A 13,695-nucleotide genomic window follows, 5' to 3' on the forward strand; every position below is an offset into this window, starting at 1 on the left:
GGGGGCATGAACGATAGCGTTAACGTAATAGTTTCAGGACGCAAACGAGCTCGTTTACGTTCACAGCAATGAACTAGTTCTTTTGAACGAATAGATCATGAACGACCCATCACTAGTGGACTGGGCTTTACACCAGTCAGCTCCTCTGACCTAGTTCTCCTTTAAACATGGGGAAATTCCATTCTACTACTGCCAACAAAATGTGGAATGCTCTACCATCAGCCATTAAAGATCTGTATTCCCTATCCACTCTAAAAACATGGCTGTCCTCAAATTATAATTGGGAGAGAGGGCGAGAGAGGGGGGAGACAGAGCGCTCTGGCGAGGTTCAGGTGTTTAGACAGATATCTCGTGTTGTGTTTATAGCGAACTAAAGATAGTTTTGTCCCCACTCAAACGTGCAACAACTTGAAAGCAAACTCCACCTGCCCGAAAGTTTTATTTAGCTGCCACGGGCAGTCGGGCAACCGTTAGTGTCAACCACTGGTATCGGATCGGTGCATAGACTGGCGTACTCGCCGATTCGGATATGACCAAATAAAAGAGTATCGGACACATTTCCGACCCAGGTATCGTGTCGGGACAACTCTAGTTATGGTTTTAGCCTAACTTTTGGCTGTAGCCTACTACGAATGAATCAGAATCAGCTTTATTGTCACATCACAGGTTTACAGAAGTCAAAAAGTGGGTGAAATTTGTTTGGAAATCGTGTTGTTATTTCCATAGAAAAAGAAAGGAAAGAAGATATGAATGTACTGTTTTGGTATTTTGTATCATTTGTATACTTGGATTAATATTATGTGATACTTTGGTGCACCGATCTGTGTAAAAAATTTGTATGCGCCCTCCCTAGAGGCCAAAGAAAAACGTTTGCCCTGCATTTGCCTTTTATAGCGCCGCCAGGAGGCCAACCTATGTAAAGCACAGTTTTTGATATTACTCCTTCAGATGTTATCCAAATTTTCACGCAAATCGGTACACATGATCTCTATAGTCATGTGAACAAGACAGCTGTTAGATTTTTCATATTCCTTCCTGATTGGTAAACATTGACATCTAAAGTTTTCAACAAAATGCCGCAAATCATGAATGCAGCGTCCGATTGCGGTGAAACTTTGCACACAGATTTGTACTATGTTGAGGAACGAATTCCACACTACATTGCCCTATTATAGCGCCACCAGGAGGCTGATTTCGGCACACTTTTTTAAAATATTACTCTAAAAATGGTGTCCAAACATCACGCTAATCGGTACACATTATCTCTATAGTCAAGTGATCAAGAGGGATATGTAGCATGAGTCTTGTTGAAATGAGCTATATACAAATAAAACTGCCTGGCCTTGCAGCATGTTCACCACAAAAAAACAAGAGAAGCTACTGTACATGTTTGCATGCCATGAATTTTATTTGAGGTTCATACAGTATAGGCCTCAGTCAACCAAATTATGAAGAAACATTGTCTGTTTGATTACAGACAATGATGATACTATGGCTGTTCCTCTGACTCCGAGTCTTCCTCGAGGAGCTGTGGAAGAAGCACATGAACACATTAATACTCTGTTTCCTTAACAGTGGGTCGGGACCCCATGTTTGGATTAAGTATTAAGTATTTCATGAATAAAAACAATCTAATAATTTCCATAAATAAAGAATAAAAAGTTTAAGTAGTAGTGGAAATAGCAGATGTACATGCTCACAACGCGATGTGAAGTGACGCGTTGTGAGCTTGTAGATCTGCTATTTTCACTTGTTTGGGTTCTCTTTTGGGTGTTGAGCAAAAAAGTTTGGGAACCACTGCATAATACACAACAAATGGCAGTCCTCAGTGGTGGACCATGGAGTACATTTACTTTTTACTTGAGTATTGTATTTTTGGATACTTGACCTTCACTCAACTACATTTCTAAGTACTTTTTAGTCCACTAGATTTATATAGAGAGTGACAATTATGAATTAACCACTTAAGTCCTAACCCTAACCCTATCTGATACGTCAATTTGATGGCCTGTGTTTTTGGAACATCTTAGATTTTATTTGGGTACATTTTTAAATTTAATTCAAATGACAATGACAAATTATATTGAAAAGAATAGTTATGTATAGTTAAAGTATAGTTTGTTGACTGCTTTTGATGCAGGATATATATATTTTTTTAAGGTATTAAAAAAGGTCTTAAAGTTCCTTAAATTGTCACTTCACTGTCACCCTGGGGGTCCCGACCCACAGGTTGAGAACCACTGTGGTAGAGTATTTTAATACAATAGTACTTGTACAATTGGGGTGGTTATATTTTGTCTCCCTGCTCTTCTATTGAGATATTTAGATCATGTCAAAGGTCATGTCTCACCTAGACACAGGATCTGACATGAATTTTTACCTGATGGTCAAGATTCAATTTATCCCCTGAGCAAGCAAAATTTGCTCAATGGTAACCGCGCTTAAACAGGAAAACCGGGTTTAAATCCGGGGTAGAAGAGGAAAGTTACATAGTGCTGCTTTATAACCAAGTACTCCAGTACTTTAACTCAAGTACATATTTGACTGAGCAACTTTCATTTGCAGTTGAGTAACATTTGACCAGTGGTGTGAAGTAACAAAGTAAATTTACTCAAGTACTGTACTTAAGTACAAGTTTGAGTTTTTTTTTTTTTTACTGGAGTATTTCCAATTTTCTGTACTTTTACTTCTTCTCCACTACATCTCAGAGGCAAATATTAGGCTATACCTTTACTCCACTACAATTATGTTTAAACTTTAGTTACTAGTTACTTTGTAGATTTTGATTATTATTACAAATCACACTAACCACTTCAGCCCTATATTTATTACTGCCATTTTAAAATAGCTGATCTACAAGCTCACAATCTGTATTGTATACATTTTGAACTTGTGAAATGGGACATTCTGCATAATGACTTAATGAGTACTTTTACTTTTGGTACTTTAAGTATATTTTGATGCCAATACTTTTGTACTATTACTCAAGTGAAATTGGAATACCGAACTTGTACTTGTAACAGACTATTTCTACAATAGGGTGCTGCACCCTACAATGTTTTGGTGGCCAAGGCATGGGGAACCAATGAAACCGAACTCTTTCTGCTAGACTGCTACTCTGAATCGTACCTAAAAACTCCTATTTCATGGCAAAATCGCATTTTGATTGATTGATTGATTGATTGACATTTTTATTAGGCAAAAGAATGTAAAACAACACAGTTACATTTATGATGCTTTTGTCTAAAAGGTCCGGCCAAAAAAGTCCTTGCAGACTTGTTTCCGTTGGGGTCCTTGAATTAATTTCATAGACATATATAGTAGCAACCAAACAGTTCAAAAATCAACATGAAAATACAGATAATACAGAAAAAATCACACCCTGTGTGAAGTGGGCGGTGTCTTGCTAGCTAATCACAATACTGAATGGAGTCAACCAATCATGTACAAAAGATAAATACATTTATTGAAACACTCTTTATGATGGACGAAACCATAACTTTAAAAAAACAAATTTGATTTTTTTTAAAGTTATGGTTTCTTATATAGGGCTATGCACATGTGTCATGTGACACTGGCCAATCACAGTCCTGAATAGATTGTGATTGGCCAATCACAGCGCAGGATAATTGTACAAATTTCCAAACCTCACTTATAGGGGCGGTTTCACTGCCCAAGATAATTGTACAAATTTCCAAACCTCACTTATAGGGGCGGTTTCACCGCCCAAAAATACCACTATGTGTACACAAAAAAAGCATGACAAAATACAAAAATATGTACAAAAAAAGGGGGGGGGGCATGGAAAAATAAAAATTACATACAAAAAAAGCATGAGGAAATAAAAGAAATCACACCCTGTGTGAAGTGGGCAGTGTCTTGCTAGCTAATCACAATACTGAATGGAGTCAACCAATCATGTACAAAAAATAAATACATTTATTGAAACACTCTTTATGATGGAAGAAACCATAACTTAAAAAAAAGTTTACGTTATTGTTTCTTATATAGGGGCTATGCACATGTGTCATGTGACACTGGCCAATCACAGTCCTGAATAGACTGTGATTGGCCAATCACGGTGCAGGGTTTGTTGTACAAATATCCAAACCTCACTTGTACATTTTTGGCCAATCATAGTGCAGGATTTGTTGTACAAATATCCAAACCTCACTTATAGGGGCGGTTTCACCGCCCAAAAATATGTACAATAAAGAGGAGGGGGTGGGTCGTCTGTCGTCTGTCTACAGGGAATGGATTCACATTGATGAATAGGTCCAGTCTGAGGTGGAAAGACTGGTGACGCGAGGTTAGGTCCAGTCCCAGCTGTTTTGGCGGGGGCCGGGGCGGGACTTAATCACCCCCACACACACACACACGCGCGCGCGCGCGTGCGCGCGCGTGCCAGCCGGAGCTCTCCGTGGTGCTGATTTAGTGTGATATGTTTTGGTCACGACTGTAGGCAGCAGAGTCTACGGCTGGTGATTCACTCTAGCAGCACTTGGGGAGGCTATTGTAGGGCTCAAAGCCGGTTGGCTGAGGAGCTCCAACCCAAGTAAACGCAGTCGTGTGCGTGTGTGAGAGAGAAAGACAGAGAGAGAGAGAGGGGGAGGGATAGAGTAGGAGAGTCGGCGTGGAGTGGTAGCTAGATGCATTTCCTCTGGCTCTTCCTTTAAAAACGTGGAGACGGGAGGACAATGGAGCGGATGGAATCCATGGAGCCGATCTCGGCGTACTATACCACGGCTTACCCTGAGATCCATCCCGATAGCACTTACGGATCTGAGACCACTGAGAGCCCGAAGACTCCCATCGCTCTTGCATACGACGAGGATTTAATGCACAAGGTACTGTGAAATAAATTGAATGGTGACTTGTCAATAATTGGACAACAACAAAAAAAAACATAATTTATTTCTGTCAAAATGCTCTCCCCATGGTGCTGACCCTGAATATGATGCAGTTGAGTTGTTCGGTTGCATTCAGGCATGTTGCTTTTCGTATCAGGCAGAACACACCATCAATTCTGATGCTAGAGTGGACCGTTTTAGGGCTGCTGAAGCAGCAGCTCACTTTACTCATATCAGTTTCTCACCAAGTAAAGCTGAGGTTCCGTTAGTTCAGTCTGACAGAGGCAGTTAAATCAATCTGGGCTTGTGGCTCATTATATTTTGTCACTGGTCTGTAATGGCCTACATCATTTCTCCATCCCTCAGCTCTTCATAAGTTAGATGTAGGTCACTGGGGTAGTGATGCACTCTAATTGATTTCTGTCCAAGATAAGAGCTACTACTCTGTATGAGTCCATATACTTTGTGTATTAGAGTGTGTTGGAAAGAGTTGACGTTTGACCTATGTTAAATCTAGTGGGACATAGTTGTGTTAGCCTATAGCCTAATGTAATCATTACTGCACTCTGGCCCAGTGGCCCCCAAGGGTTCTTGGGGGTGTTCCAGGGGGTCCCCATCAAAATTAGTTAATACAGAATCAAAATCAGTTTAACCACTTTAATTAGCACTATGCATCAGATATTTTGAGAAAAACTCATCTTGAAAAATACAACACAAATCTTGTATGGGGGTCCATCCATGGCACAAAATATTTTCAGATGGGGGTCTGTGGCGTAATTCATATACATTTGTCTATCCTTGACATGAAAACAGAAGATCTACAAACTCACAGCTTGTTGCTTGTGAACTTGTAGCTCGGATATTTTTGGGAAAGGGATTTGGTGTAGATGGAAATACTCGCATACCTAGCATAGAGCACTGGTGGACCCCCGTCAACTGAGAATAATAGGGTTTAAGCTTATTTTTAACTCTATGGGTTTAAGTGGTTAAAGGTAGGGTAAGTGATATTTTTTGGTTAAAACAAAAAGTATTTTGTTAAAAGGTTAAAGCTCTATATTCTGATAGTACTCATTGCTAGTGTTTGTTCAGTAACAGGAGTCTCCCCGTCTCTCCAGCTCTTTAATAAATAGAAAATACATTTTCCGGTAGGTGTCAAAATCTCAGCCAATCAGGAGAAAGTACCCATTTTTAAGCTTCATTTTTATAGTGTTCCAGTTCCAATTTTGCCTGCTCATTTCTTAGTGTCATCACTTCCAATTTCACTTGTTTAATCTATATCCTGATTGAGTTCTCTATCCTGATTGGATAAAATTGGAAATGAAACTGAAACTGAAACGAAAATGCATTTTCTGTTTTATAAAGAGCTGGAGAGACAAGGAGACTCCTTTTACTGAACAAACACTCTATAGCAATGAGTACTATCAGAATATAGAGCTATTTAACACTTATTTTAACCAAAGAAAATCACTTACCCTACCTTTAATAGACTTAGGAGTACTAGGCTACCATAATTGTGTGTGTATGTGTCTTGGTGTAAGTGAGAGACAGGCACACACAGACATCACAATTTCATTGGGACTGGAGCAGTTTTATAGAGGGCCAAATTATAGAAACGCTAAGTTTTCATTCATTCTTTCTCCCCAGGTTGAAATAATAGGTACAGACAGCATGAACAAGACAACCTGTCCAATTTAATGTTTCCTTCAAAGCAGAGCATCAAACTTTTCAGTCCATTTTGACCCTCGGTCTCTCTGATGTCCCCCTACCCCCCCCCCTTCCATTTCAGTCAGAATACCTCTTCTCTCACCAACAGCTGACTCTCTTTCTTTCCCCTAAAGTGTCTTTTTAGAGACCATGCTTTTTTTAAATGTGTAAAACAATTTCTTAAACAGAATCAAAACTAATCTAAATCTAAACACACACACACGCGCACACACACACACACACACACACACACACACACACACACACACACACACACACACACACACACACACACACACACACACACACACACACACCAGGTAGTGCATGACCACAACATTCCCAGTTTGATTCCCACCCCAGGAGCTATGTTGCAAGTCACCAATTTATCCTCACGCAATTTCTCTCTTCCTCACTGTCACATGTCTCTTCTCTCACCTCCATGTCTGTCAGGATCTGTCTTGTACCTTTTCATTTGTGGTATCGTCCTAGCGTTTCCTGTTTTACTTTGTTACTATTACCTGCGTTGTCTCACCTTTCTGTGATTACTAGTTATCTCCACTTGTGTCTGGTTAGTCCCCTAGCCTATCCCTGTGTTGATTGTCAGTTGTGTTCACCTGTGTATGGTTATCCCTGTGTGTATTTAAACCCTCACTGTCATTGTGCAATTGTTGTTATGATGTTCTGTTCACAGTATAGTGCTTGCGTTTATTTCATGTGTTCCTTAGTTTGGGAGAATAAATCATTGTCCATTTGACCTGCTCTGCATCTGACTGTCTGTTCTGCACTTGGGTCCTACATCTACTGAGTTGCACCTCGACAATGTCTCTTCCTTCACTATCATGGCAGTGATGGCACTATTGCTTACTGTCATGTCTCTCTTCCTACACTATCATGTCTCTCTTCCTTCACCATCGTGTCTCTATTCCCTACTGTCATGTCTCTCTTCCTCAATGTCATATCTCCATAAAGCTGAAAAGGCTTAGAGTCATCAGAGATTTTCAGAATAATCCCATTCCATAAACCTTAAATTTCAGTATGTCAAGTCAACCCAAACATCAAAAGGTCTTTGGGATGACAGAATGGAATGCCACTTTATATTGCACCAAAGAGGTCAGTTAATAGAACTATGGCTTTAAGTTGCTCAGTGGGGTTTGGTGCCAGCATGCTGTAATCTGATGACATCATCATGACAGCTTCACTCTCCATGACAACAACTACTGGACTCCAAGGAAGGAGGAGCCTCTGAACTCAATCAAATCAAATGATCTCTTGGCCTTTCCCTGTCTGTTGATTTTCTCTCTCTGTCTGAAGTGGTCAATGTATGTTTTGTAATAACAATCAAGTAGTAAGTAGTAACTATTAACTAAACTTTTCAAATACATGTACAATAAAAGTGCAATATTTGCCTCTGAGGTGTAATGCAGTTGAAGTAAAAGTACTGAAAATTGGAAATACTCCATTAAAGTAAAAATATCTCTAAATTGTACGGTACAGTACAGTACTTGATTAAATGTCCTTAGTTACTTTCCACCGCTGATTTTACTCCCCCCCCTCCTCCCCTCTCCCTCTTGCACACACAGACTTGCATCATATGCACTACAGAGAGTTACTTTATGCTCCATCTTCCACTCCACACTACACATGTCAAATTCCCGCACATCTGTTGTGCTTCCACCTAATTAGATCCAGTCCCCAGGGGGGTGTTATGAGCTTAGCTCACTTCCCATCTAACCCATTGTTACGCAGTAACAGCATCATACCACTCTCTCACTATAACTAACACACACACACACACACACACACACACACACACACACACACACACACACACACACACACACACACACACACACACACACACACACACACACACACACACACACACACACACGTAGTGGTGCATAAGTAATGGCAGTATTTGTTTGTGATGTGTGCACATGCATGTGTGGGGTGATGCATCCGTTTCACCCCTCCCCCCATAATCTTATATCCACATACTGTATAGTATGATGTAATTATGTTCTCTGTAATGTCAGTTGGGAAAGAGACAGCTGCGTTCATGTTGGCTCATGGATCAACTGAAATGTTGATATTGCTGTTGGACTTCAAACCTACACTGTTTGCAGGATTATAATAATTTATTCCTTTATAAATTGCTCCAGATAACACCAAGGGCATCTAACAGTCTATTATGTATGTTATAGGCTGGTTTCCAGAAAGCTTTGAGCAATTTATTGCCTTTCATAACCATATAGAGCTCTCAATGGAATACTGTTCTCCTCTTATGGAATGTTGCCTAGGAAATCACTGATAAAGTTAATATGGAAATGCAACTTCAGATGGGGATTATGAAGGCTCAGTTCTCATCCTTCAGCATAAATCCATGATCTCATAACACAGTCTGCCTGCATAAGTATTAAAAAAACACAATTTATTCACAGCTCTGAATACTTTTCTTCTTGCATGAATGGAGTTGAGTGGAGTGAAATCCTCTTAATGCTGAGATCAAAGAGAGCATCACAAATCTGTATTGGTGTTTTTGGACTGTTCCAGTATCCAGTATTCAGAAACACTAATCCATGTCGGTCATCAGCCTGTCCATCCGTATGTCTGTCAGTCCATCCGTCCGTCCGTCCGTCCGTCCGTCCGTCCGTCCGTCCGTCCGTCCGTCCATCCATCCATTCTCATCGCCTCGGTTTCAGCACCAAAGCTTAAACCAAACCTCTTGTCAACTCACAGTTCAGGTGTACTCTTTTGATACTGTTCTGTAATTGATGGAATTCACTATATTGAAGGATGTGATGCCTTACTACTACTAATGAAAGCTTTAGAACCCGTTGATGTGCATAAGGTTCAATAGGGACGGCGCTCACCCGTGGCCCTGATGACAAGCAGCACATTCTTTCATGCTGTGTTTGATCCATAGCATGAAGGTTGTGTCCTTGAACTCGCTGTGAATCACACTCTGTCAGTGTTACTTTGTCAAGAGCTTTTGTAAGGTATGAATCATCCAGTTTGGATCTTTACAGGTCCATTTTGCTAGCCATCCGACAAAATGCATCCATTCTTATGTGCATATATTACCCTCTCAGATTGAAATGAACGCAGAGGATGTGACTGTGTATTGTTGTGGTGTGTGTGTGTGTGTGTGTGTGTGTGTGTGTTTGTGTGTGCGTGTGCGTGTGCGTGTGCGTGTGCGTGTGTGTGGCAGACTATCCTGGTTGGTGACAGTGGAGTGGGAAAGACGTCGCTGTTGGTGCAGTTTGACCAGGGCAAGTTCATCCCAGGCTCCTTTTCAGCCACTGTAGGCATCGGCTTCACGGTGTGTATGTGTGTTTTTTCTATATCAGTGCTGTCGGGCAGAAACCTCATTATTATTATTTCATCTTTTTAGGTTCATAAATTCGTGCCATATCTTATACTTCATTATATGACAGTGTTGCACAGAAGTAGTGAAAATAGCTGATCTACAAGCTCCCAACGCATTGCATTGCGAGCTTGTAGATCGACTGTCTTCACTACTTTAATGATATGCCCAAAATAGGGACTCCAGATTGAAAGTGTTTTTTGTAAATACTAAACCAATTAAAAGGATTAACGAGAGCTGCTGACCAAATAATAACTGCATTGGCTCCATTAGAACACAGGTTCTTTTGTCCATTTCCTGAAAAGTAACAGTTTTGGACATACAAGTTTTCTGCCCGACAGTGACATGTGTCTCTGTTGGTGTACGAGTATTTTTGCGTTGATGTAGGTACAAATAAATTGGACTTTGTCCGGTTTTAAAGATAATTGCATCACTCAATTGTCATTCTGCCTAGCCTCTAATAATCACCCGTCCCAATTTTCCTCTTCGCTGCCTCCCTCAGAATAAAGTGGTGGCCGTGGACAATGTAAAGGTAAAACTACAGGTCAGTAACTCACTTCCTTATGGACACTTGGTGGATTTCTGAAACAGTGGCCTATTTTTCAAGCACTGGCACAAAACTTGTGCTAGGGCTACACATTTGAGAATAAATCTGGTGTCCCTACTATTTTGGGCATATCATTAAAGGAAAGATTTTTCCAAAATATCAGCTCTGCAAGCTCACAACGTGTCGCAATTCGACACGTTGTGATCTTGTAGATCAGCTACTGTACGTTAAAAATACGGCTACTTGTACAGTATAAGTACAGTATGTTCCCTAAACCTTACCTACGTCTGATTCACAGCAATGGCAGCACCCAGAGGTCAACATTGGCATGTGTGTAATTATGGAGATGTTGTCGTCACTGTCTTTACAGATTTGGGACACAGCAGGCCAAGAAAGGTTCAGGAGTGTGACTCATGCCTATTACAGGGACGCACAGGGTGAGGAGAATAGACCATCACTCATCACTCGCAAAGTCGCAAACAACTGTACTTTTACCTAGGGAGATTTCTTTAAACAAATAATTGTAATGTTAATGTTTTAATGTTATTGCAGTCATTTATTAATCTCTTCATTTTGTCTTTCTCATCCTCTAAAGCTTTGCTCCTGTTGTACGACATCACCAGCAAATCGTCCTTTGACAATATCAGGGTGAGTCATGCCTATTTCATACTACATTGTTGTATGCTATAAATAGCCAATCTACAAGCTCACACAAGCTTGTAGATTGGCTCTATTTGAATTTACGTCATCCAGCGTAATATAAATCGGGTTTCAGGCACGTGGCTCAGCCATGACATGTCTTTGAGAAAATGAGGAAGCTGAAGTTACCTGTAAATATGATTTCTTTTTCTTTCTTTCTCCTTCATTATCTCTTTTCATTAGGCATGGTTGACTGAGATTCATGAGTATGCTCAGAGGGATATAGTCATCATGTTGCTGGGCAACAAGGTGAGGTGGAAAAAGACTGTATGTAATGCTTATCAAGTGGCAACAATGGAATTATTTCCATTTTATTTTTTATCTTTTTCTTCAAAACACTTCCTGTACAAATATTCCCACACTAATACAGTAGTAGGACATAGTTACAGTAGGTCTTATCCTCACCATCAGTTTGTTGTCTTATTGTAATTCTCTCTGTTAGGCTGACATGGAAGGTGAGAGGGTGATCCGAAGAGAGGAAGGAGAGAAGCTTGCCAGAGTGAGTTTTAATTTACAAACCAGGATCGGCCAATCATAGCACTAAATATAAACCAGACTTATGCCTGCATTTGCTCTATGATTGATTTCTCCTTCTTCATATTTAGGAGTATTCAGTCGCATTCATGGAGACCAGTGCCAAGACCGGAACCAATGTGGAACTGGTTTTCACTACTGTGGCCAAGTCAGTTACAGTCCTCTCACACACAATACAAGATATAAAATACATTATTGTCTTTTCAGACAATAATGTCCAAAGAATTTTCTTCAATGTGATACATAATATTATCCCGTAATATGTTTATATCCTCAGACATCCTGCTAGAAACAACACTGTAAAAAAAGAGTGTTCATTTAAAGGAGCACTTCACCCATTTTCAACCTTATCTTCATTTAATTTATCCTCACTAATGGTCATTATAAGATGGCACCATTGCTGTCTACTTGCTCTGTGTCACAGAGGTGGCCTGTGGACAGTTCAGAAACCTGCCTACCAGTGACATCACCGGTAGGCAACTTTGGTCATTTCAAACAAGATTTCAAGAACAATTGTTTCTATTTCAGTGTGCTAACTTTCCAGGAAAAGAAAGGCTGTAGTTTCTATTTGCTTGGAATCCCCATTGATGGTGGTACTGGTAGGCAGGTTTCTGAATAGTGGCATCTTATAATGAGCATTAGTTAGGACCAATTATATGAAGTTACGGTTGAAAATGGGTAAAGTGCTCCTTTAACTTAGAGAAACTTCATCTTAAATTAACACTAAAGATTTTCAAGTAGAGTTTGTTTTCATAAGTTTCTGTGATATTCACACACTTTAGAATTAACCACTTGAACCCTGGCATCCATATTCTGGGGGGGAAATTAGCCAAAAATTGTAGATCTCTACAAGCTTACAACATGTCACGTTGCCACGCCCTGTGAGCTTGTAGATCAGTTATTTTTGACGGAGAGATTTGGTGTAGACGGAAAAAGGTTTGCAACTCACGTCCGTTTTACCAGAATAGTTTTACTAGTATAGAATAGGATAAGTGGATGAATTGAATGAGAAATGTAATTATGTTTAAATTGTTCATATATTTGTCCTGTTCTTTGTTGTTCTCTCTACTGCAGGGAACTCAAGCACAGTTCGGTCCAACAGCCCAGTGAACCCAAGTTTCAGATCCATGAATTCATTGATGCACCGAAGGAGAATTCGGGCTGCTGTAGCTATTTCTAAATCTTCTCTCCTTGTCGATGTTCTTCTGAGTCCTCCCCTCCTCTCCTCCTACGCTTGCCAGTGCCACCACTCTGTGTGAACGAACTTTGACGAATATAGACTCAGAGAGACCTACTGTGAGCAACTGAGCGAAGCAGACAGAAGATTCTCATCACAAATCATTCCCTGCTCCCAAATTGTGATATTTTCCATTCTTGGGGGACGACAGTACCAAGCCCAAAAATCCAAAAGGAAAGGAGAAACCAATTTGCAAGAATGGACAATGGAGACTAAGTCAGATCAGTGCCATAAACTAAAAGAGAATGCAGAAGTAAAAACACATACAAATTGCATCTTGAGAATGGATCTATATAAATGTGGTTCCACGCCAAAACACAACAGTGTAATCGACTGCTACAACTTCACGGGGAAAATTCAAGTGTCGCTGAATCTTCTCTGGATTGAGACAAAGGCCATACACTGTGTTATGGATATTATTTAGTGCCAAGCGAATGGACTGAACCCCCCTGTCTACCGTATCTGATCTGAGCTCTGTGGTGTTCACTTGGCACTCGTTTCTTCTTGATACACTGCAGACAGCTGCTCACAGACTCACACACAGGAAGCTCAGGGACACAATTGGTCACACTGAGTGTGCAAAACAAATGGGTTCATGGTGCTTGGCCTGCAAAGCTACAAAGCTCTGACTATAGGCTCTGAGTTTATGTTTTCAAGCTTTCATTAAATATGGTTTAAAAACAAATACGGCCGGATGTTTTGGTCATGTCAAACTAGAACCAGAAATGTAAACCTAGATGAAAACACCTAATTG

At 40.3% G+C, this 13,695-nt stretch overlaps 1 protein-coding gene across 1 annotated transcript; it reads left to right on the forward strand.

Annotated features, from left to right (window-relative positions):
• Window positions 1-4,697: 4,697 nt before the first annotated feature.
• On the forward strand, window positions 4,698-12,948 carry LOC308104734 (ras-related protein Rab-37-like; the record flags this gene model as incomplete). Its single annotated transcript, XM_080455242.1, has 9 exons — window positions 4,698-4,847; window positions 9,769-9,879; window positions 10,427-10,468; window positions 10,842-10,908; window positions 11,067-11,119; window positions 11,354-11,419; window positions 11,613-11,669; window positions 11,776-11,852; window positions 12,779-12,948. 9 exons carry the CDS (start codon window positions 4,698-4,700, stop codon window positions 12,882-12,884), a joined length of 729 nt encoding a protein of 242 aa, XP_080311368.1. The 3' UTR covers window positions 12,885-12,948.
• Between the last annotated feature and the right edge of the window lie 747 nt (window positions 12,949-13,695).

Source organism: Gymnoscopelus braueri, assembly GCF_963280865.1.
Source record: "Gymnoscopelus braueri genome assembly, chromosome: 17".
NCBI classification, from domain to species: Eukaryota; Metazoa; Chordata; class Actinopteri; order Myctophiformes; family Myctophidae; genus Gymnoscopelus; species Gymnoscopelus braueri.